This window comes from Dipteris shenzhenensis, chromosome 20 (genome assembly GCF_047967505.1).
Source record: "Dipteris shenzhenensis isolate YYH24624 ecotype China chromosome 20, Dip_SZ_1.0, whole genome shotgun sequence".
NCBI classification, from domain to species: domain Eukaryota; kingdom Viridiplantae; phylum Streptophyta; class Polypodiopsida; order Gleicheniales; family Dipteridaceae; genus Dipteris; species Dipteris shenzhenensis.
The window spans coordinates 47459954-47483619 of NC_141615.1; the positions used below are offsets into that span (position 1 = coordinate 47459954).

At 42.1% G+C, this 23666-nt stretch overlaps 2 protein-coding genes across 3 annotated transcripts in view; one reads left to right on the top strand and one right to left on the bottom strand.

The window, feature by feature from the left end:
• Nucleotides 1-2363: 2363 nt before the first annotated feature.
• Nucleotides 2364-3285, bottom strand: LOC147889769 (Acyl-CoA N-acyltransferases (NAT) superfamily protein). Of its 2 annotated transcripts, none has more exons than XM_087391759.1 (2): nt 2782-3285; nt 2364-2700 (listed from the first exon to the last, which is right to left on the bottom strand). In XM_087391759.1, the coding sequence occupies exons 1-2, from the start codon at nt 2999-3001 to the stop codon at nt 2471-2473; spliced, it is 450 nt and encodes a 149-aa protein (XP_087247885.1). In that variant the 5' UTR covers nt 3002-3285; the 3' UTR covers nt 2364-2470. The 2 variants fall into 2 exon arrangements, with proteins under 2 accessions (XP_087247885.1, XP_087247884.1); XM_087391758.1 differs by having other exon boundaries at nt 2364-2703.
• A 19110-nt stretch (nt 3286-22395) lies between these two features.
• The window catches only part of LOC147889770 (DNA-directed RNA polymerases IV and V subunit 2-like), a 94201-nt gene continuing 92930 nt past the window's right edge, over nt 22396-23666 (top strand). Inside the window, exon 1 of the mRNA XM_087391922.1 lies at nt 22396-22623. The gene's annotated coding sequence lies outside the window, so the exon portion shown is untranslated. The remainder of the gene's footprint in view (nt 22624-23666) is intronic.

The window sequence follows — 23666 nt, forward strand, 5'->3', positions numbered from 1 at the left end:
CAGATACCAAAATGTCAATAAGGCTGAATTTATGACCCACTGGGTTGCGCCATGAACCCCTTTCTTATATAGATGCCCCATTAATATATGCAGCTATAGCTGTGTTCCTTTCACTGCTAATGCAGAATAGCATGCGCTGTTGGAAATTGGAATTGCGGCCAGAGTGAGTTGGTCAAATCTGTAGGAATGGATTAGTAATGCATGCCCAAATCATTGCACGAGTAGTGAGCAGGGTCAGGCCATTTCTAAAAGTCTCTTTGAGTGGAGACTGTCTCTTGTGGAATGCTTCAAAAGGCAAGAAAGACTTGTGGCTCACATGCCAAGCCTTTCACCACAGCCACCTCGCCAAGCATGCGACCTATGCATGTGCCCACTTTTCTCCCCTACCCCTCAACCTTTGGACCTGCCAATCAGCTTGCAATCCAGCCTATTCCTGCCGCTTCTAAACTCGCCTATCTACAGCTAGCGACTCTTCCTTTGCTGGACTCGACTACTCTCTTTGCTCTCTCTGTCCTAGCGGATCTACTACAGCTCTAGCTTGCTGTAAGCCTGCCAAGCTCAAGCATTTACTGCTCTCTTTTGTGAAGGGAGAAAGGCTGTGACTTCTAATCACTTTCATGCTCTCCTCCTTGCATTCCTTCTCTTTGAAAAGCTCTAGCCTATATCTCAACATGGAGCAATCTTCTGGCAAGGGAATTCCATAAACCATTGCTTCTGGAGCTTCTGCTCCGCTGCAGGTGCAGGTAGTCCAGATAGATGCCCAGGCCCCAAGTGCTACAGAGTTTGTTTATTCAAATGCAAAATACGCAGCAGCAACTACTAGTACTGCAACTAAGTCAGGAAGCACAAAAGATACATAATGATATGCTCTCCTCTCCCAATATATTCTCAGGGGAGGAGGAGCAAACTCCAAAATATGTCCGCTCATGGCTGAGCAGGTAGGAGGCACATTATGCCATTACTGATTGCCCTGATAATATACGATTCTTTTGGAGGAGGATGCAACAAAAAGAAGAAATGCTTCTACTGCAACCAGCCTGGACATTATGCAAGGGACCACAGAAAGAAGAAGACTAATCAAAAGGAGTCCACGCAGGAGACAAGGAGGTAAAACGAGTGGCAAATGTGGTAACAGAAATAGAACTTTTCTTGGTGACTGCTCCGAGTGTTGCTGAGATCAGGTATGCAAATCTAGGTGCAACCATATTAATGTCTGACATTCATAGATGGACTGATGAGCCAAAGAGACAAGGGGCCTTTGTGAAGGTGAAGGAGAGCAATGGTTGTTCAGATTGTTGCTTTGCGAACAAGGCTAACACCACTAGCATAAGGGAGGTATCTTGGAGAGACTTCTGGGATCAGAATCCGAGGAGTAAGGGGACACTGAAGATGCCAGTATAGGGTTACACATGGATGTTGTGGGTGCCTCTGAGAGGTACCTAGCTTGTTTCCAAAGCAAGCAATCGAATGGGTGGATCCAATGATAAGGACATTCTTAGTGCATACATTCAGACTTCAAGAGCATGCAATTGGGCAGAGTGTTTGCCTTGTGTTTCTCAGACACTGAGGAAATGAAGGATGAAAGTCCTCCTGGCAAGCAGAGAGGGAAGTCTTGTTGCAGAGCTTATCAATGCCTGCTGCGTGACACCCAGCCCATGTGTACGGCTCATGAACAGCCCATCTACCCCATTTGTGAACTGATCTGCCCTTACCAGGGTTGATCCACCTCTTTAAGCTGCTCACATGGCAACCAATCCACATGGCATCCCTTGCATCTCTCTCACTTGCATGATGCCTATAGGTGTCACTTCCTCATGCTCTCTTCACTTTGGGACGGACAACCTCCCCCAGTTGCATCCTTGCATCTCTCTCACTTGCATGATGCCTATAGGTGATGCTCTCCTCACTTTGAGGGCTCGCAAGTACGGACAACTCCCCCAACATTTTGATGTAGCATCTCCACTCCCTAATTGGCACTCAACCTGCTTCAGAAGCCCTTTCCTAAAATTGCAATTTGTTCCAAGGGCCCAGGACACCCAGTTCATACGCTGCCAGCACCAAAAAGTGATCTGGAAGGAGATATTCCCAAATCTTGCCCACTTGCTGACAGAGAATAATTGTTTGCCTACCCCGAGCACTACTACTTGAATTCCAACCTGAAGATCTGTCGACAACCTCTCGGTAATTCTGCCCATCTGTTTTCTTACTCATCGGTGGATTTTACAGGATTCTGATATGGTAGGTTGAAGATACCCTACAGAATTATTAGAGGAGTGATTCTATATTCAATCACATACGCAGGAATTTTGCAAAACTTTGTCCCACAAACATGCGAATAACGAAAAACGTTAATCGTACAAATATATTATAAAGCCCGGAAAATGCCGCTTTGATACCACAACAGGTGATGGCAATCCCTCAACAGGTCCGTACCTCGTCTATGCGTACATCCGCTCAGTCGTATTGCCTGTTACGATGTTTCAAATTCTATAAACATTCTGCAAGCATCCCTATGTGAAGCATAGTAAGACTGCACAACTGCGTCGAGTTTGAATCCCATCTTCTTGTACAGAGCCATGGCTGCTCCTCGGGCTGGATCAACATGAAGTGTGACTCGGCAAATAGGCCTGATCAAGCATTTAGCAATCGCTCCCTTTAGCAAAGCCTCGCCATAACCCTGTCTCCGGCAACCCTCGCGCACTGCTGAAATATTATCGACTGTAAATATCGCTTCACCATGGTATTACAGACATTTGAAGATGCAAAATATCACCGATCAACCTGCTAGCTTGGTAATCGACGCCGCCATAGAGGACGTGAAAGAGTACATCACGTAGCCAGCAACTGTTACTTGAGAAGAAGAGTTTCCCGTTGTGAAAAGCTCCGTCTTTGAGTTCTCTTGGCGAGCGAGAGTATAAAGGAGGCCCGAATTCTTTTTCCTGGCCTCCTGCTCCAGGGAGCTGAACAAGGATTCGTGCTTCGGAAATATGCGACGCTCCATTCTCACAATTTGTTGTAGCACATCGTTGCTGCAACTGTCAAATGCAAGCTCTTCGATCTTGTGCTCAAGCTCCACGTTGGGCAAAGCAATGGATTAAAGTTTCAACTCTTCGACCTTGTGCTCAAGCTCGTGTTTGGGCAAAGCAGAAAACTTGGAAGCTCTATTTCACAGCAAGACGATGAGAAATTTCAATGCAGTGGGCGATATGCCCACTCGATTAAAATCTCTCTTCATCCTGCCTTTTTTGGTTGCCTTAGTGTCAAGGCTTTGCACAAGAAAAGAAAACAAGTTGAGGTTCCCTAGAAGTTGTGTAGTTAATTTGTTCTTATGTTTGTATGGTTGTGTATAGTAATGAATGGTCGCACGAGTGCTGTTGTTGTTAGTCCATATGTGATCTATAGTTGTTCTGTGGATCGTTGTACTAGTTGTTATCAGTTGTTGCATTCCATGTTGTTGAAACATTTTTTTAATGCCTGTTGCCTGTGCTATAATAAAATTATAGTCGATGTTAAAGTCCCCCACAACGTAAGTTGTTGTTCCTTGCGGTATTTGTGCTAGCATTGTTTCTATTGTTTCGGTCATTGTAGTTGTTTTTGCCCTTGGCAACTTGTACGTGTTAAGGATTGCAATGTTACCTTTATTTTGTGTTTTGAAAACTAGTAGTAGGCATTAACAATCATCATTAAATGCCTCACTTTGTAGAATACTTATAAGTTCTCGTTTCAAAAAAGTTGCTAGGCCGTGCCCTTACAGCGATAAAGCTTTATCGAAGAGGTGCAGTCCTTGCATGCTTTCTGTGTGCGTGTGTGTTTCTTGCAAGCAAAGTATGGTCACGGCACTGATGCTTCTGGAGCTTGCTATGTCTTCTTGATGGAGCCGGTATGATCTGGTGTTTAGGCTTTGCAACGTCTTGTACTGGTTGTCTTGTGAGCCGAAGTCCATTTGCTCTAGCATCTAATTAGATTCTCAGCGTAACCTCTATAGTTCTTTTTGGACACTTGCATCTGTCCTTTATGTGTTTGTTTTATAGTTCAGAAAGAAAGTAGAGGTTCCTTGGGTCTCAAACTCTTGAAAGTGCTATGTAGACAAGCCCATGATTATGTATACCTGATGGGTCGAAAGCCAGTGACTCTAGGGTCAGGCCCTGTGACCAGTGTATTGTTCTTCCTGCTGCTGCTTGTATCGGGAATTGTCTCCTTGTGATTGTGTTCAGTGCGTTGTTTCCAACCTGGAACTCGCAAGATACACGTAGAATCGGCGTCCAGGCTGCCAGTATGTTGTTGTTGTAAAGTTCCCTATATGCGTAATGTGCTCTTCGGCCTACTCATTTGTCATTTAGCTCTATCCACATGATTGATGGTCTTCTGGAGATGTCCGAGCCTTTCAAAATGCCATCAGCACCATTTACGATGCCGTCACTGATGTCAAGGTTTCTTGAGCATAGCTCGACTAGCATCCCGACCTTTAACCGCGCAGCTCCCTATGGAGACCTGTAGTCTTTTATGGATCATCTAAGGTAATGATTTTTCTACTACATGTCCTCTGCCTACTGTTGGTTGCCTCAAGGATGTGTGCTGGCCCTTCTATGCTTTGGAAGACAGCTGCGTTGCACTTGTCCTTGGATATGTTTGTGTAAAATAATTGTGGGGTCCTCTTTTTGTCCGGAGACGCTTGGTAGTGGTTCTTATTCAAGTTGTGGATATCATCAATTGTTTGGGTGGCTATCCTTATTCTATTGAGAACTGCCAGAAATCCGATGTTTTCTTGCTGCAGTGGCTCACGCAACTCATAATATTTTATATGGTTTCTCCAAACTGAACCAAGCATGGATGTAGCTATCGCTTGCTCGTCGAAGGTCCATGAGTGTTTCACTGGGCTTGCTTGGCAAAGGTCGCCACCACAGAGGATTATATCTACGCCCCCAAATCGATTGTCGTGGTTGTGCTTTATCTCTCATTCGCATGTCCACTGCAAGGAATGTGTTGATTCCTAATATAGCCTCGACATGTTGTACTGTGCGGACAAAGCTTGCAGTTTTTCTGCTGACAAGCATGTGTACATGCTTGTCAATAACGGCAGGTGGAGGGCTGCATGTATGGTGTTCCCATCAACAATTCCGCATGCTGCCTTCCTAGTGTAAGCAAGCAGTAGCACTTTTGGCAAATCTATATCCGTAATGGTTCTGTGTGAGTAATGGCGACGCAAAGCCTCTGCTATTACCAAGGAAACGTACATCTTACCAGCCCCTGCATTCCCCAAAATGAACAAGTGAATTTGTTCTTCTGGTTGTGCTCTTTTTTTAAGCATGATTTCGTCTAAAACGTTTCGCTATTCTGCGTTCATTCCTTTAAGCATTTGGTTGTATATGTCCATAGCAATCGGTTTTTCGCCGCATTGTTGGAGCCTGTCGTCGTTCTCTTTATTGCTTTGTTGTGACCCATGTCTACACCAAAGTCATATTTGTCACTAGATAGCAAGGGGCTGCCTTTCTCACTGTCATTAGAGGAGGGTGCGGTACCTGCACTTGCTGCTGCCATGGCAGCGGGCAAGATATGGAAGGCTAACCGGTTCAAATCAATAACTTGTTGGTGTTGCTTGTACATGTCTTTCCATGTTTGTGTTGCACCTTGCAGGTCGTGTTTGTCTTCTTGGAATGGCAAGTATAGCAAGCACAGCTCCCTGTAATGGTTTTCCGGGTCTTTTTGCTTGTTGTAATTGTTGAAAAGTATTATCCTATCTCTTTTTCTTTTTTTGGTGCTTCCCTTTGCCATTGTGTACTTGCTTGCGAAGCCAGCCAAGCACACGTCATGCAGAAGTGGCGATCTTTTTGTGTAATTCATGATAATGTTATCAAAGAAGATGTCAGTGCTTTCTGGTTGTAGCAGTTCTAGTTGTGCGCGGCGCTTGAGTAAAAGTGTCCTCTCCTCGATTGGGTTTGTGTTTATGTACATGAACTCCCTTGTAGTGGTTGTTAAGGGCAGGGATAGGCACAGGTAGACGGCTTGCTAGGCACTGATGTGTTGAGTGTTTAGAATTGTGTTTCCAACTTTGTGTACATGCTTGTCTACTGGAGCATTTTGCCTCACGCTCTGCTCCCCAACGCCGTCTTGACTACTACGTTTGTCTCCTTGTCAATTTTTGTCATGTAGGATGTGCAGTATGCTACCGCACCATGCGGGTTGAGGATGAATTGGATGTCTGTGTTCGCACCCCAAAGCTTCGTCAGAGCTGGATTGAAGTTGTTTGTGTAGATGTCCTTTGGCTCTCTCTTCATGAAGACCTTTAGTTCAGAGAGGCTCCTCCTAAGTGGTAGTTCGTAGTCCGAGTTGGTTATTGGTATTGCTTGGAGGAAGGCATCCATTGGGGAAGGTTCAAATGTTTTGTCACATAGTTGCTTTTTAATGGCTTGGAAGTTTGCGTTGCACCAGTCCATGTCCATCTCCTTGGGCAAAGGCCTTAGTATTTTGGCATTCTGCATGGGTGGCCTTGGGAAGCCAAACCTACAGTCTCTCTTTCTTTTTCTACATGTTTGGCAGTGTCAGTGTGTTTGCATTTTAGATTGTTCAATGTCTAGTTTGGCGCTGTTTGTTGTGATGTGCTTGTCGATGAAGTTTGTAATGCTGTCATCACTACTACATCCGGCACTTAGTTTCAGGTTCATGAACGCTAAGGCATCTATGGTGCTCATCTTGGCAAGGCTAGGTCACCGTGCTCCCAGAGCGCGGAGGTATGAACGTACTATGCAGAGAACAACTCGTGTCAACGTCGCGTAGGTGGGCTACATACTGTATTGCCTCTCGCTAATACACTCGCTACTTTGTTTGGCCCATGCCATGGGATGCTCCATTGAATTCTTCTTTGCCAATGAAGGTTGTGGAAAAGTTTTTCACCGGGCTACGCAGGTGCTTTGGCTTATTGGAAAAGAGAGGGCAACGTGCTTGTAGCAAGCATGAAGTAAACTCAGCAAGAAGAAGCTAAAAAACTGCTGGGGATCAAAGGCACATGCGACAAGCAGGTGGCTGCAGCTATTCCGGACCACAGGAGGATGCTTGAAAGTGGATTGCCCCTTTTCATATTTTCTTGTTATTCGCTGTTGGTGTAGACCAACAGAACTCTATCTCAAGAGTTTGCATGCACATGACACCAAGGAACGATCATTTCATTATACAGCATGCACCCGGAGCAAACTTATGGGAGTACAAATCCGGTACAAATGGACTCAGAGAATAGTAGGCTTATAGGATAACAGCTTTCTTTCAACACAGCGAGTTCTTTCACCAAAAAGAGGAGGCATGGTTGCGAGCAAGGGCAGGCAAGGGCGCATTGCGCCTGTGTTTGGGGAGGTATCCGGACTAGTGGCAAATGGAGTCACCATGGTGTGGCTACACAAAGAACTTTTTTTGCAAATGTTTTGTATGTACATAAAAAGCTTTTATTCATGGAGTTTCTTACAATGTAATTGCCCTCTCTGGGACATGTCGGTATGCACATTATGTACTCATGTCTGCATATGTACCTACGGATTGATGTGATGAAAGCATGAAATAAACTCTGAAACAACAAACTGAAAGCTGAAAGGACTCCGAGAGCAAGTATTTACATTGCATCATGGCCAGTGCGGATGATTGTTGCTAGACATCTCACTAAACTTTGTGATGAAGCCAGAACTATTAATAGTGAATTCTCCCATAGGCCTCTTCTCGAGAAGCATCGAGCATGTGGCTACGACACTGCAAGAATGAAACTCAAGGAATGGGCAGTAGAGGCCAAGAACCTCATCAACATGTGACCCTCGAAGCTGCACCGCAACCTGAGAACCATCTCGAAGGACAACACAGCCTTTCACACATGGAATCTGAGAAATGCTCTGCACGTCGTCGTAGGAGTGGCAATGTGGGCGAGTTGGGTCCTACTAATGCAGGAGCCTCCATATGAGTCACATGGTATTCTGTTAGGGGGTTGTTGAGGCTAACAAAGTGCAAGACACCGACAACCTGTGGCATATGTTTTAATCGATGCGTAATTAGACTGAGAGGCAAGGAATGACACAACAATTTGATGTAGTACAGCGTACCTTCTTCCCGTAACCCATGTGTGATACTTGTCCAATGAAGGCATTGTGCAGCATTGACCTCAAATTCCCCTCTGGCACTACACCAAGAATCGTGAAGTCAAATACACCTACTACGTGTCTAATGCACATGTACGATATGTTCCTTGCTACGTACATGACAATCCCCTCATCCACGAACTCCTCGACTAGGCGTGCAAGGGTCTGCCACCTATCTATGACGAAAGAGAGCTGCTAGCAAAAAAAATGTGGGGACCAAATGACATGCTAGGGTGGAGAGCAAGGAGGGGGTGGGAGAGGAATAAATTCATGTCGTTCGGGAAGTTTTTCTTACTGTTGCACGGTCTTCTGGGTTTGTCCCGTCAGTGATGGTGATTTGGTCTATTGGAGCCCCTTCTAGGTCCACCTTGACAATCACGAAGGCCAGTGTGTCAATCACCGATGTAAAAGGTGCCCTCAAGTTCTCCATCTGGTTCATTGCCCACGGTGCATAGCAACGAATCACATTGTCTGGAACGAAGGAAATACTCCCTTCAAAAGGCTTGCCCTTGATGACTGTCGTTGTTGCATCGACACGTAGAGAGTATGATGAAGTGCCTCCTTCTCCAGGTGCACGCTTGGTTATTGTAGGGCCCTCGACTCGGTAGAACTCGTCCACTTGGAAGACCGCTTTGAAGTCTAGCACATAGGCGGGGGGGACATGCAAAGTGATTGTCCCCGAGCAGGCACTATTCGTGAAGTCGATGCGCATGTAAACAGGATGGGACATATCCTTTGCTTTGAATGTGCTGTACTTCGCAAGTGCTTTGCTTTCAAAAGCAAAGCGATAAGACACAAACTCAAACAGTGTGCTTATTGGAAGCAAAGGAAGAGCCATCGTGTTTGATGCATCCGTGGATGCGAGCATATCATCCATGCCAGGACACGTTCCATCAATGAGCACAGTTTCAAACTGGGGAACATTTGAGGAGCTCAAATCTTCTTCAGGTATTGTTGCTGGAATGTGCGCCACAATAGTTGAGCTTGCTAGAAAATAAGGTTAACACTACTGGTGAGCACCATGGCGTTGGGAGAAGTTTAACGTCTGTATCTGATCTTTGCGAGTTCGTGATAAAGCGTTGGTGTTTTGTTCATTATTGGACTTTACGCTTTACTTGAATGCCAAAGTAAACATAGTGTTGAAACAATTACGGGTACAGGAATTCATCTCGGCAAGCGTAAATAAAAGCCGAAGAAAAACAGTCGGCTCTACATAGCATTTAGCTTAAGGGTGTCATTCAATTGGATCTACAAAGTAGTCACTTAAATCGTTGCTAATAGCGAATGTGGGCATTAAAGTGAGGTGCGTCGTTGCGGTTCTTTTTCCATAGAAAGAGGAAAGTCGTAGGGTTTAGTTTGGGTGTATTTGAACATTAGATATATTTTTTACCGCGGCAATTCAAAATTCCAACCACATGACATTTCGTCGTTCATGTGGAAAGCGTTGGAAGAAGGAGCCATTGCTCTATTACTTAGTAAGCAATATTAAACTTTAATGTGTTTGTAAATGTAAAGTATTGAAGCTCTCCAACATCAAATGTGAAAGGCCTGACAACTTATTTGGAGATGCATATGAAGGAAAACGCAATTATAAGTATGTGAACCATCTAAAACTTCCGAGGCACTTTCTTCCTCGATGATGGGTGGCTTAACATCTATAATTATTACGCACTTTAGTTTTGTGTCAAAGCCTTTGTCGCGTGTTATTTGGCAAACTGGACCAGCAATAAAACAATAAGAAAAACCATGGGGGGAACTAAGATGGTGGAAAAAAAGATAGCAATAAAAGTTTACCCTCGGCACATGCTTGCTTTGTTGCTGCTGCTGCAGCTTGGAAGGCGGTCTTTAGTGTAGGCTTTGGGTGCTTTCGAATACCGCCCTCCTTCGGTATTGTCTTTAGCATATTGGTCTGCTGCAAGCATGATTTTCTGGGATTGCTCGGGTAGATCAGAAAGGCCAGCTTGCTCGGCATTCGTTAGTTTGCTGGTTGATTCTTGCACCTCTTTTGGAGCAAAAAAAGGGGAGGTATGATCAGACGAAGGTGGACCTCAGAGATGTCTTGGGTAAAGAACATGTCCAATACAAAATGCAAATGGCAGCATTTGTGGCAATGAAACAAGTAGATAATATTGTGGAAGAGGCGTGGATGATTTAGGCATACACACACAGCACGCATCTTCACTCAAATAGATTGCTTTTAACTTGCATTTATCCTAACAGTCAATAGAAATTTCTATATTGACGACATTCCGAAATCAGACAAAAAATTGATCTGACAATCAAAAGGAACTGCTGCACCTTGAACAACAAATGATGCTCAATCTTGTCTCTCACTTCCATAACGTGAAACCCGAGCGTTATCAATTTACAGACTAGAACTAGAATTCACAGTCAATACGAAGAACGGGCATCAGAGATGATGAGACTCCAAGCAGTGGTGGTGACCGTCTTGGTATGAATTGCGCATCCTCTAAGAGACCGACCAGATAAGCGTCACTAGTCTCCTGAAGCGCAAGGACAGCAGAGCTCTGGTAGCGTAGGTGGGTTTCAGCAGTCTCCTAAAGGGCAACAACAACAGAGCTTTGGAAGCGGAGATGGGTTTTGAAATGAGCATGTGACTTATGGGAGGATTCTCGAGCAAGCAGGGCAGTCGGGTGCGTTTGAAAGAATGCAGGAATCCGAACAGTGGAATGGAAAAGGAGGAACGGAATGATGAGCACCATGTAGTCGAGATTGAGCGTTGTCCTTGCAATCCATTTTACCTCCAGCCATGTTCATCATACCTTCGGGATTTTGTGACAGATATTAGTCACGAATAATACATTCGAAAACAATGTCAAATATTCGAAAGGAATTTCGAAATGAATACGGAATAAGTGTGGACCTCTCTCAAAGTCTCTCCTCCTTGTGTCCATGGACTTGCCATCGCCTTCATATTCGTGTTGGGAACCAACTTCGTGTGCTTCAAACATGGTTGCTACTACGTGGTCATGGAAGAAGCAAGGATAGAAAACAGAGACAACAAACGCTACGATGGACATCAAGCAAATGCACAGTCGATATCAACACAAATTTTTAGGCGACTGTCGTTTCAACAAGCATATCTGTGTCCAATTCTTCCTAAAAGGGGCTCCATGACCTTCCTATTGTAGCCTTTTTTAAAAGATCTTGGAATTGTGTCGAAGTAGCGAATTGCCTACCACGACCGAGTCTTCTTCCTCGTGCTCCTGTTTTTTCGTTCTTGAACCTCTAGAAGAATAAAGCAAAAGTCCTATAATGGTGCTACCTCGTGCGTGTATCTATCTCCCTCCCTTCTTCTATAGAAGACACTGTATGCAGGGCAGATTCTATCAATGATGAATAGCGAGTAGTGCATTCAGAACAAAGAGAACGTAGGTATTGGCAAATCACCAATCTCACATATCACTGCAAGAGAGAGAACCCAGAATGTAGAGGGTAGTGGTGGGAGGCCACTAGTCGGCCACCAAACATCTATCTATACAAGTGAGTAGGCCTATGTATGATGTCTATGGGACCAATGTCTGAGGATAGCTAAGATGATCTTGCCTGGCAGTGGCTTTAGATCATGATTGGCATCATTAAGAAATAAAATCAATGATGGATCATTGCCATTGATCATCAGCGTGTCCAAATTGTTTGAGTCCCTCCCTCCTCCTTTATAACCTCTAAGAAGAAGATTGTCATTTGACAAAGTCCCACCACATTCTCATGGTTTGTTTGTAGATATGAGATATCTATGGTCCTCATAAGACTGTCAATCTAGCATTGGGTTTGTAAAGTCATGCCCTTTGACTCTTTGTTACGTCTATCCCCAGCTGCCCTTGTCTTGGGGGGTCTCTAAAGAAAAAGTATGTGATCATCCTCTAGCTAGGCTGTAAGTGTCACTCCTATGCTCTCCTCTTGCTCATATAAGCTGATCTCTATGTCTTTGGGCTTCAAGGAGGATAACAACCATGCATCACTGATAAAGATATGCCAAAAAATCTCTCAATGGTCCAAAACTCTTGTTTAAAAGATAGTGCTGCCATCCACAAATCTCATAGTATACAAGGCATCAACAAATCTCATAGTTTACAAGGCATCCACAAATCTCATAGCATATAAGGCACCCAAATGCAATATGATCCTTTGTCTTGGTCTCTTGCATATCATATAAAGTGCAATTCCATCTCTTACATGATATACTCTCCCCATGTGTGTGTGTGTGTGCACGTGTGTGCATGTGTGTGTGTGTGTGTGTGTGTGCACACACGCACACATATATATATCAATGAGGACCATGATTTCTTGTGGAGGTGGTTGTCGAAGTTGGATGGGGTGGGAGGGGGATCTGAGAGAGAGAGAGAGAGAGAGAGACAGAGACAGAGACAGAGACAGAGGATGGGGGGTGAGGGAGGCAGGGACGGACGGACGGACGGACGGAGGGGAAGAGAGAGAGAGAGAGAGAGAGAGAGAGAGAGAGAGAGAGAGAGAGAGAGAGAGAGAGAGAGAGCTTTTTTTAGCTCATTTAGATTTTTCCTTGTGATCTTGTGACTACTTGGGTATCCACTTCTACTAACATTATGCTTGTAGTGAGTGTGAGGTCATATTAGTTGCATGCATTTTGTAGCACATCTCATTTCTGGTCCCATGCCCAAAATTTGCTCTTATGATGGCATTCCTTGCCATAGAAGTAGCATGGTGTGCTCATATTATTAACTCTATCTCTTTGGCAAGGCCTTCTAAGATCCCCTAGGTAGTGAGAGCGTATTGTATTTGGAAGTGCCGCAATAGTCTGATTTTCCAAAAGAACGAAAATGTTGGAATCTGGTATAAGGATCTTGAAGATTTTTTTAAAACAATTTTTTGTAGCTTAAAAGGGGAAAATGAATGCTTTAAGCTGGTATGCCTGAAGATGGACAATTGTCAGTACCCTTTGTAATTGGCCCTTAATGTCATTGGATGAGGTAGCCTATTTTCCTCTAACTGATAAAGTTATATCTTTTCTAGCAAAAAAAAAAAAAAAGGGTGCACCCCTCTTAGGTTTAAAAGATTAAATTATGCATAAAATAAATTAACCCATGGACAAAACATAGGTTAATTAGCCTTCATGGGCCACAACAAGTAGGAGGAAAAAGTTCAACTAGTCCATCCATTTAAAAGCCTTTTTCCAATGCTTGTCTCAAAAAGGTAGATAGTTGAATCTCCAGTTTCGTATGGGAGCGAAGATGGCATGTTGTCAATTGGGATCTGGTTGTGTCACCCAAGTAGTGTGGGGGTTTGCGTTTAATGCAAATGAAAATAAAAAATGAAGTTTTATACAGGAAGTGGTTGCTCTTAGTTGCAGGAGAGAAGGTTCAAAAATTTTGGAGAAAAGGGGAAACATTAAAATTAAAACTTTTATTTGAAAATAAGGGGGATAATAATTTGAATATAAGTGAAAAAGTGTGTGTGTGTGTGTGTCTCTCTATGGAAGACAAGACAACAACGCCTTTTGCATAGTGAAAAGACAAAAGAGTTAGGGTAAAGAGAACATTATAGAATTAAGGAAGAGTTTGAGTATGTAGGTAAATCACCTATGAAATTGCATAACAAGTATGTAAGAGCTTTGATAAGAAATGACAATAATGTTTTTGAAAAAAAAAAAAGTGATAAGCATCTCTTTTATTGAAGAGGAGAGTCTGCATACTTGCGACCATCCAACAAGAAAACATGGTAAGAACCAGCTTAATTTTAATTGGGAAGGCAGGTGTCATAAACACCCCTCCCTTGTTATCAGGGTCACAATAAAATAGTGGCTTAAACACAGACTTAAACAGCTTGATGTGGACTTTAAAGGTATAAAGAAAGGGCCCTAGAGGGAATTTAAAAAAAAGGAAAAAGGATTTAAAAAGTTAGTTTTAAAAAATTAATAAAAATAATTGGAGGAAAATCAAGTGAAATTAAAACGTTGGTTTCAAAAAATTAATAAAAATAAATAGGGGAAAATCAAGTGAAATTAGGAAAAATTATGGGAAAGGAAGAGGAAAAAAAGGAAAGAAAATAGGAGAAATTTGATTAAAGATGCAGGGAGGGGGGGTTGAGAGAAAATTTTAGAGCTTTAAGAAAGAAATTGAAAAAAATTTAGGAGGAATCAGGAAAAATTAGGGATTGTTTGTGAGATAGAAGACAAAAGAATTTGAAAAAATAGGAAAATGGAAATTTTAAAAATTAAGTGGATGCAAAAGAAAAAGGAGAATAGTAAGAGTGTGTGTGTGTACCCACTTTTGCCCCAATAGGATACAACACACTAGGTGAGATAGAAGGTCATCACGTAGTGTGATGACCTATTGTCTACCCGAAAAGGACTAGTAATGTTTTAGAAGTGTCACATAAGCAGTGGAAAAAGAGTAAGAGACATGCTTGAGTAAGACATGCAATTTTGGAGCAATGGGAGCAGTTGGCTTTGCAACTAACCAGGGGAAAAAAGATTTTATATGAAAGCCATAACAGGGATGGAGTGGGCTAATTTGGGAATTGTTTGGGGTGGAAGACTTCTTAAAAAGAAGTAAAAACCAAAAGAAAGAGAAAATTGCTCGGTGAGCAATGAAGTGAGTCAAAACGCAACACCATGATGACTTAAATGTAATAAGTGCAACCATCCAAAGATGCTTGGGATGAGGGAGAAGGAGCCGAAAGAGGGTTGTTGAGAGCTTTTGATTGGAATGAAACATCCCATGAAAAATCCTGGAAGGAAAATCGAACACAAGTTAGAGAAAGAAGTCAAGAACCCAAAAAAGGCCTTAATGACTTAAGTGTACTATGTGCAACCGTCTAGAGTTACAGGGGAAAGGACATGTATGTGGAAGACAAGACAACAACCCCTTTTGCATAGTGAAAAGACAAAAGAATCAGGGTAAAGAAAAGAAAGAGAACGTTATAGAATTAAGGAAGAGTTTGAATATGTAGATAAAGCACATACGAAATTGCATAAAAAGTATATAAGAGCTTTGATAAGAAATGCCAATAATGTTTTTGCAAGACAAAATGGAGCTTGGTGAAGTCTTGATAAGCATCTCTTTTATTGAAGAGGAGAGTCTGCATAACTGCCACCACCATCCAACAAGAAACATGGTAAGAGCCAGCTTAACTTTAATTGGGAAGACATGTGTCATAAACACCCCTCCCTCACAATAAAATAGTAGCTTAAACACAAACTTAAGTAGCTCGATGTGGACTTTAAAGGTGTAAAGAAAGGGGCTTAGAGAGAATTTTAAAAAAAGGAAAAAGAATTTTAAAAGTTAGTTTTAAAAAATTAATAAAAATAATTGGTAGAAAATCAAGTGAAATTAGGGAAAATTATGGGGAAGGAAGAGGGAAAAAAGGAAAGAAAATAGGAGAAAATTGGTTAAAGAGGCAGGGAGGTGGGGGTGAGAGAATTTTAGAGCTTTAAGAAAGAAATTTAAAAAAATTTAGGAGGAATCAGGAAAAATTAGGGATTGTTAGTGAGATAGAAGGAAAGAGAATTAGAAAAAATAGGAAAAGGGAAAATTAAAAAATTAAGTGGATGCAAAATAAAAAGAAGAATAGTAAGTGTGCATGTGTGTGTGCGCGCATGCATGCATGTGTGTGTATGTGCATGTGTGTGCACATGGCACATGCATGTGAGAGTGCATCTGCAAGTGTGCACATGCATGCACATATGCATGCATGTGAATTTGTAGCCTATCTTAAACTAGCCTACACAAACCTAACCTCTACTCGACTAGACTCTATTCTTGATAAACTATGTCATGGCATTAGTGTGCAAATCCATGCATCACAATTAGGGTAGGAAACCTTGTATTTTAAAGGGAAAATGCATGTAAATTTATTACATATAAGGCATAATTTTTGTCTTTCTTTATTAGTTCAAATAGTTGGTCAAATTACTTTGCCAATCCTATCTATACTATCACAAGTTGGATATAGACCTTGAATGTGTTTGGAAAAACTATATAACATGGGATAAATTTTTTGCTTGGTATCCATAATCAGGGGTTTTAGGATCCCTATAGGGTTAAACACTTTGAGTATGGATTTCAAGTGAGGCTCAAGGCAATCATGTTGTAAGTTTAGTATTCCCAAATACATATTTGAAGGTTTCAGGATAGGAAAGATGGTTGAAATTACACTATGTTGTATTGAGCATAAAGATAAATCATCATCTTCTGTCTTCTCAAAAAAGTACATAAGTTAGTACTTCTTGTGTTTGGAGAAGACAACCTTCAATGCTTGCCCCTGATTGTTATCCCCTTTACACAATAATTTTTAATACATTGGTGTACTAGAACATCAAAAATGGCATATATACCTTAAACAATTGCTCGTACATAATGACGTGCAAAGTTCTGCTTTTATAATCTTTTCAATCTGTACAAAAAGTTAGTGCTTTTTTCCTTCAAACCAAAAGTTGGAATTATTGTTCTTGTTGCCTACAACATATTCTATCATGATAGATGGTTATACTTTTAAGAAGTAATAAAACTGAAGTAATTCTCCAATTGTATGCCTAAATTTCTTATGAAAATTAAAGGGAAAATTTTCAAACATAATATACATCTAAACTTTAGTAGAAATAGCACGCAATTGATATGCCTCAAGCTATATGAAGACATCATGGCTAGCAACCATGAAATGTATGAATTTTATTCTAATAGTTAAGAAAATCAAACAACACATAACTCTGATAGAGTCGTACTTACATTCATTGGACATTAATAATACAAAGAAGGAACACAAACTTTAAAGGGACCATTGCTCTTTTGGGTCGATTAAGAGAAGTAAAAGTTATGTTGTTGAGAAAGCAAAAAAAACATAGATAACCCTAGATAGAGAAGGGTGTGTGATTTGAAACACAATAGCAAGGCTTAAGGAGCGTGGTTCAAATCTTTAAGATAGTTCTTTGGCAACTCCCCATTGTACAACTCCTTCCTATTGTACTTTAAACCTTTAGAAAGCAATTGTGCCAAAGCACACACCCTTCTCTATCTCAAGGGGTATCTTTAAGGTTCAAATCTTTGAAAAACAATAGCTCTCAGTCATGCAGCTCCTTCCTATTGCCTTTGCTACCTTCCTCCCTACCTTCCTTACTCTCCTAGTTGTGTTATACCTCCTCCGACGCTACTTTCTACCTTCTCTTTTACACCCCCCATGACTGCTATTCTACCACCTATAGTAGTTCTCCAGCACCTCGCCTTGCTCCACCATCATATAGCTATCCTCTACCTTCTATAGTCATTTTGCCACCTCGAGCTCCCCCAGATGCTGCATTTCCTACACTTACATATGGCCTCTTCTATCCTCATAAAAGCTACTAGCCTCTCTTGTAATTGCTCTAGCCCCTTCCTTTCACCTCACAGCTAGGCCTCACAACTCTTAGTCTTATTTCCCCCCCTCCCTCTCCCAGCCCTCTACCTCTCCCCCCCTCCCTCTTCTAGCGCATTTGATCTCTCATCCTTTCCCTTCCCCTTTTCCTATAGAACTCTAGGATTTCTTAGAACTCTGACCTTCCCCCTCCCCTCTGCCTTAGCCTTCCTTAGTTTCTATTGCTCTAGCATCTTCCTCCAACCTCTCCAAGTGACAAATGGATTCTTCAATTGTTCCACTCTCAATTGACAAATGGCAAACCATTCAAACATCCTGTACCATTTTCAAAAGATGAGTTGTTGCAATTGCAAAAGGATGTGGATTTTGAGAGCTCCGGTTGCCTCACGTTGGGTTGTAGTTAAATTGTTGCTCCTCCACCACTTGTAGATCAGGAGGGTACTTCTCTTGCATTAGACTCCTCATGAGTTTTGGTCATGATTAGTGATGCCCACAAGCGTACTTAGAACATGGCCAATGATATGGTCTAATCTACCTAGGCCAATTTACAAGAAAGTTTCCTCAGATAATAGGTCAAATGACACCAGATGTTTTTCTTTCTTAAAGGATCTTCAAGAGGTTACCTTAATCATGCATTGAAGGATCAAATAGACTGGCAATGGTATTCCCATTAATAAGCCATGGAAAGTTAAGAGATGATTGTTCATATACTCTTTGTGGTGCCTTTTGGAAACCCAAGGGTGAGTAGCTGAAACATCTATGGTAGATCAAACTCCACGTAACACCATCTAAAACATTATATAGGACAATGTTTGCAATAGATGAGTCTCAATGATAGTTGGCAAAAGTATAGTGCCTCACAAAATGAGAGGATTCATGCCGCAGTCCAAAGAATTGCGCAAATAGTTGCAAGCTCAAGAGCCCAAGTAGCTCTATTATGCATTATCAGGTAAGACCATTTCACCTTGATTGATCATTCAAGTATCCTCATTGAATGCAAACTTGACAATATTTCATTTTTCTTCCTTTTTCGTATTTTTTCAACGTTATGTTGGCCTTCCTTTTAACCTCTCTCTCTCTCTCCTTTCAACATTATGTTGCCCCAAAATGAGTTCCCTTTTAATCTAATTGGCATGCTTGGCTTGGAGGATCTCCATTTTAGTTTCAAATTATTATCTTTTGCTAGTGGTGGGAAATGGTATCATTATATCGTCTAGAGCACAATGGGTCATTATTTTGATTGAGGGACATAAGATTGGTCTTCTCAACCTTTATAGTGGTTCGTGTCCTATTCTTGAAGGAACTTATATTTGGGGGCCCCATTGTAGATTCATGGATTATTGGTGTTTACTTTAATATGGTGGAGTTTCCTTCAGGTGAACAGGAGGGAAGAGAAGGTGGCATTCACTCATTAGAGAGAGCATCTTGGGATGCCTTCCTTTTTCAAATTAGTGGTGGCAAAGATGCTTGGATAGATGATGCCTTTTACACTTTGCCTCATTTACTCCTCTTCTTGTGGTTGAATAAGAGATTGTAGATTCTCATCCAGACAAGGATAGACAGATTAATGCTAATGATTGGGCACTTTACAAAGTTGGCTCGATATTCCCCTTGGATCACTTTTCGGTGTTTATGATGGTTTTTGAGCCTTGTTTAAGGTGTTGCTATGCCAATATCAAGATTCTATATGCCTTGCATATAGGGGAGGGTCTTAGGAGGATGCTTTGTAGATTTGGACAACTCATTGTATGTGTAGTGCCACCTCCTTTACATGTGGTAGCAACCTTTTTTTGTATTAGATATTTTTATCATACTGTTGCTAGTAACAAACGATAGGAGATTCTCACATGAGATATTGGCCTTAGACAAAAGCTAGTAGCCCTGTAAAGGGAACAATAGAAAAGACCTATAGATGCATGGATTTAGAAGTTCTTTGCTACTATAGGCAAGGGCTCATCAGTAGGTCTTGTTAGATTAAAGAGCACATGATGCCTTTCATGCACGAGAGTCCTTTTAGTTTCACATGCGAGTGAGAGTCCATAAATACTCATTCTCTACTGATGTGATCTAATACATAGACAAGGCTTTAAATTCAGATCCTTATACATTCTCTTTGCCGGAGACACGGTAGAGAAAGTGTTTCTGAGCTTATTGACTTAGACAAGGCTTGAAAGCCAAATCCTGATGTGATCTTATACATAGCTACAAATTTTTATGCCTCCTTTTTCGGCAAATTTTGGAACACTTCCCAAAGATGATGCCTGAGATTGACTTTGGCAAGGTATTGGTGAAACCAAACATAAGACTCACAATTAATGCACCTTTTACCAATTTGGAATTTAGGAGTTTACTTCTTGCCCTTCACAAGGGAAAGTGCCAAAGTTTATATGGGTTTTAAGACACCCTCAAATTTTATTGCTTTTTGGGACATGATTGGGGATCATGTTACCTTCCAGGGTGTTTCAAACTTTGGTACTATGCCTGATTTAGTTACACAGGTTTAATTTATTTTAAAACAAAAGGGGGCTATAGAAAATTGATTTCTCAATAGAGGCCAACCACTTTTTTGGGCACATTTTACAAGGTTTTTGACCAGTTTACGTTTGCAACCCATCTTGCAAATCTCATTCATGATACGTGGACGGGGCTTTAGGCATGGTAGAATAGTTTTTTATGATATTTCTCATTTTGAAGGGCTTCATATTGGGCTATGTAGAGTAGCCAAAGGCTTACTTTTCTACTAGTGGATTTTGAGAAAGCTTATGCCAAAGTAGATTGGAGATTTTTGGATGGCACCCTTCTATGATTTGGATTTTTGAAGGGGTTGGAGCCATTCTAGGGGTTGCATCACTCAGCTCAAAAGCAAATAAGGAAAATTCTATGGAGTGGACTAGATGGTTGGGCTAGTCGACCACGGCAAGGGTGTCTTCAAAGACCTTGATCCTCCTTGCATAGGAAGGGGGCCTCAATATCATAGATCCAGACTTATAGAGCAGGGCCATATTATGCAAGGTGGCGGTCGAGGGGGCTTGCCATGATAGGAACCTTGGAAGGATCGTTTCATTCGATGCATATTTTCATATTCTCCTTCCATGGTGGAGATTGGAAATAGTACTAGGTGGCTTTTCAGTCCACAGGGCTCCCTCCTCTCTTTGATGGATGCTATCTTGAAAGCTTGGGCCAACTTTAGGAGTACTATTTCAAGAGTTTCCCCTTCTTGTCCAGAGGAGCTTGATAGGAATCCTGCCATGTGGAATGATAGTACACCTGATGATCATGGCAGATCCAATTTGACGGCTTGATGCAAGCATACCCTTGGATGCAGTTCATGGGCCACACTTTTGGTCTACTTGACTTGGGGCCACACTTTTGGTCTACTTGACTTGGGGCCTTTCCGAGGTCAGGTATCCCACTTAGGTCATACGATTATGATGTTCATGCGGGGATGCCTTGGCCTTCGATGTTCATTTAGGGGCAGATTGCCCAGATCTATAGATGATATCCTTGCAGATGTTCCATTTCAGCCTGTCGAGGTAATATGTCATCTGAAGTAATGTTTTCTAGCTTTCGGATGGTATCTAGACCATAACTTGGAATGCATTCCCTTGGGTGCATGGAGGATGTGGCTCTATAGAGGTGTTCCCATAAAGTATTTAAAATGGGACCCCGGGGAGCAACAAAAGGGCCTCCCCTTGTTTCATTACATGGTTAGTATTGCCAAGAGTGTTTAGCTCAGCCTTAGAGGCTAGAAGCCCACTAGAGCTCCTCATTGAGAGAATTTTTAGATGTTTGTTGACTTGCAAAAATGCTTTTGAAAGGAAATAAGGAAAACCCTTTGGCATAGTCTTTTCTTTTGGCTTTCTAATAAAGGAAAGATGAGAAAGATGCAAAGGAAGGATGAGAAAGAAGCAGAGGTGCTACCAGCAGCAGATGAACGATGCTGCATCTAACAAGAGAAATGACAAGTGGATTTTATGAAATAGGGTTTTGCATTTAGGGTTTAGGTTGAGAAAAACATACTTAATGTTAATGCGATAAATTAGCACGAAACCCCAAGCTCCTCCAAGGTTAAAGAGGAGGAGTGACGACTATCTGTTACTTTGTTTTTTGCTTTGTCTAGATGTTGTGGTGCTTTCTTTATGAAAGCTTTTGTGGTGAATCCCATGAGAATGTCCTAAGGATGTATAAAAGATGATATGTAAATACTATAACATAAACTTTTTCTACCAAAAAAAAACACTAAACCTTATTTCCATTTTCATCACCTTTTGGTCTTGCTTATTTGTATGGTGGTTTATTTCAAGCATAAATAGAAGTTCCTTGTCTCAGTAAAACAACTAGCACTAAACCAAAAAAAATATTGGTCAACTCAACCAAATACAAAGCAAACCCATCATCTATAAGTACTTACCATTTCCCCCCCAAAGCCTCAGGGGTTGTGCACACGCAATCATTTGTGCGTTGCAAGTTGGGCTACATGGTCGATTGAGAGAGCACATTAATGCACCCTCAGGTGCTCCATATCACACCTCCCATTCGGGGGGTGCCAATTCAAGCACCATGGTTCAGCTTTCATCACAACAGTCGGTCAGGTCACTGGTGTAGACACGAGAGAGGGGGGTAGAGGGGGCACTAGCCGGACATAAGCGGCAGCCACTGGCAAACCGCATCGCCATTGTGGATTGGGGGGCAAGAGCGCACATGCACAGGAGGCATTCATTGAGAGACTCCACGTCGTGCACAAAATGGTCGTAAATGGTAATCCTAGGAGTGCTAGAAAGGGGGGGGGATGTGCATTTCTGAAATGATATTTTCCAGATGGATGGTTCAGGTCCGGTGTGAAGAGACTTGCGGGTTTTGGGCTCACTCTCAGTCAATCAGTCAGTGTCTGAGTCGTCCTTTTGCGTGGTGGTTTTGCACTGCATGCTGCTTCGCCACCTCCCTTCCCTGTCACTCCTCACCATCTCCATCCTTCCCTCTTCAATCCTCATCTCCTCTTCCCTTCCATCCCTCTTGCAGCCCACACACTTAACAAAACTAGTTGGCCAACACTTCTCTGCTCGGTCTTCATCCTTGGCTCTTTGTTCCCCATGGCATTTTCGCATGCATCACTCCAGCCCATCTAATTCAAAGAGCACCACCACCAGGGGAGACGGGCACCAAGGCGGTAATGCAACTCCAGAGATCACCCGCGTTGTTGGCTGCACGACCCAGTTTGCATTTTGTCATTGACGTTCTACCCTTTGCTTACTCTTTGCCTGGTAGAGACACGTTGAACAATCGTTTTCGTTGCGCTAGAGATTAAAGGGTCTCCGCTCCTTACCTCCTACTCTGAAGCGCTCTTTGTGCTCGTTACTGCGCGCGGAGGTTACCGTAATTCGTCAAAGGATCGTAGTATCCACATACATGAATGCATACGTTATCAAATGGAATATTAAATTCCTTCCTGTGGTAACTGGTATCACCTTCCTGCGCTGATGCCGCCTTTCCATAGTGATGTTAATTTTTTTGTAGTGACGGCTCGTCATCTCTATGATGGTGTTGATAGGTCTCGACGAGCGAAAAATAGGAACAAGGAATAATGTTTTTGGAACGAAGCTGCCCTTGGGTTGTCGTGTGAGTCCCATGCTATGCGTGATGAAGTTTATGGTTTTTGTCTTGTGGGCAAATGTATGACATTAAAGGTGCATTGTCCATTTTGCTTTTATAGGCAAACTTGGTAGATATCTGCTCACTTGTGTACCCTTAAAATAAAGAATTTTGATCGAAGAGAATTGAATGGGATTCCGTTGGTTGATTGCTAGCTAGAGAGGACCAAATTGTGTAAGGTCACATGCATTGTGGGGTTTGATCAATTGGTAAGTGGATATTTTTCTGATGAGACAAGTTGGTTTTTTGGTTGAAGTGCATAACAAAAGCAAGGTATGCCAATTAATGTTAGCTGTCCATGTGATATATTCAGCTCCCCAAGTGTCAAGGCTCAAATATGAGCATAGAGGCAAGGGAGGAACTTACTTTGCCCATTGGGTGGGCTTGTGTGTGCCATTTGTTGGCCAGTCGTTAGCTCTTGGATAAATGTGATTGGTCACGCTTTGTGGTAGTGCTGAGTCCCATGGGACTATTGACATTAGGAAAGCCATCACAATGAAGCTACCTTGCAAATAATAATGGGTTTGAAGAAAAGGACGGGCATGAGAGGAGACTGTTGCA

What these genes read in the sequence shown, in the direction of transcription:
- LOC147889769 (XM_087391758.1), bottom strand. Translation starts at nt 3,001, where the DNA reads ATGGAGCGTCGCATATTTCCGAAGCACGAATCCTTGTTCAGCTCCCTG. An exon ending in GTCGATTACCAAGCTAGCAG is followed by an intron (nt 2,704 to 2,781) that starts GTTGATCGGTGA and finishes ATAATATTTCAG; the next exon opens with CAGTGCGCGAGGGTTGCCGG.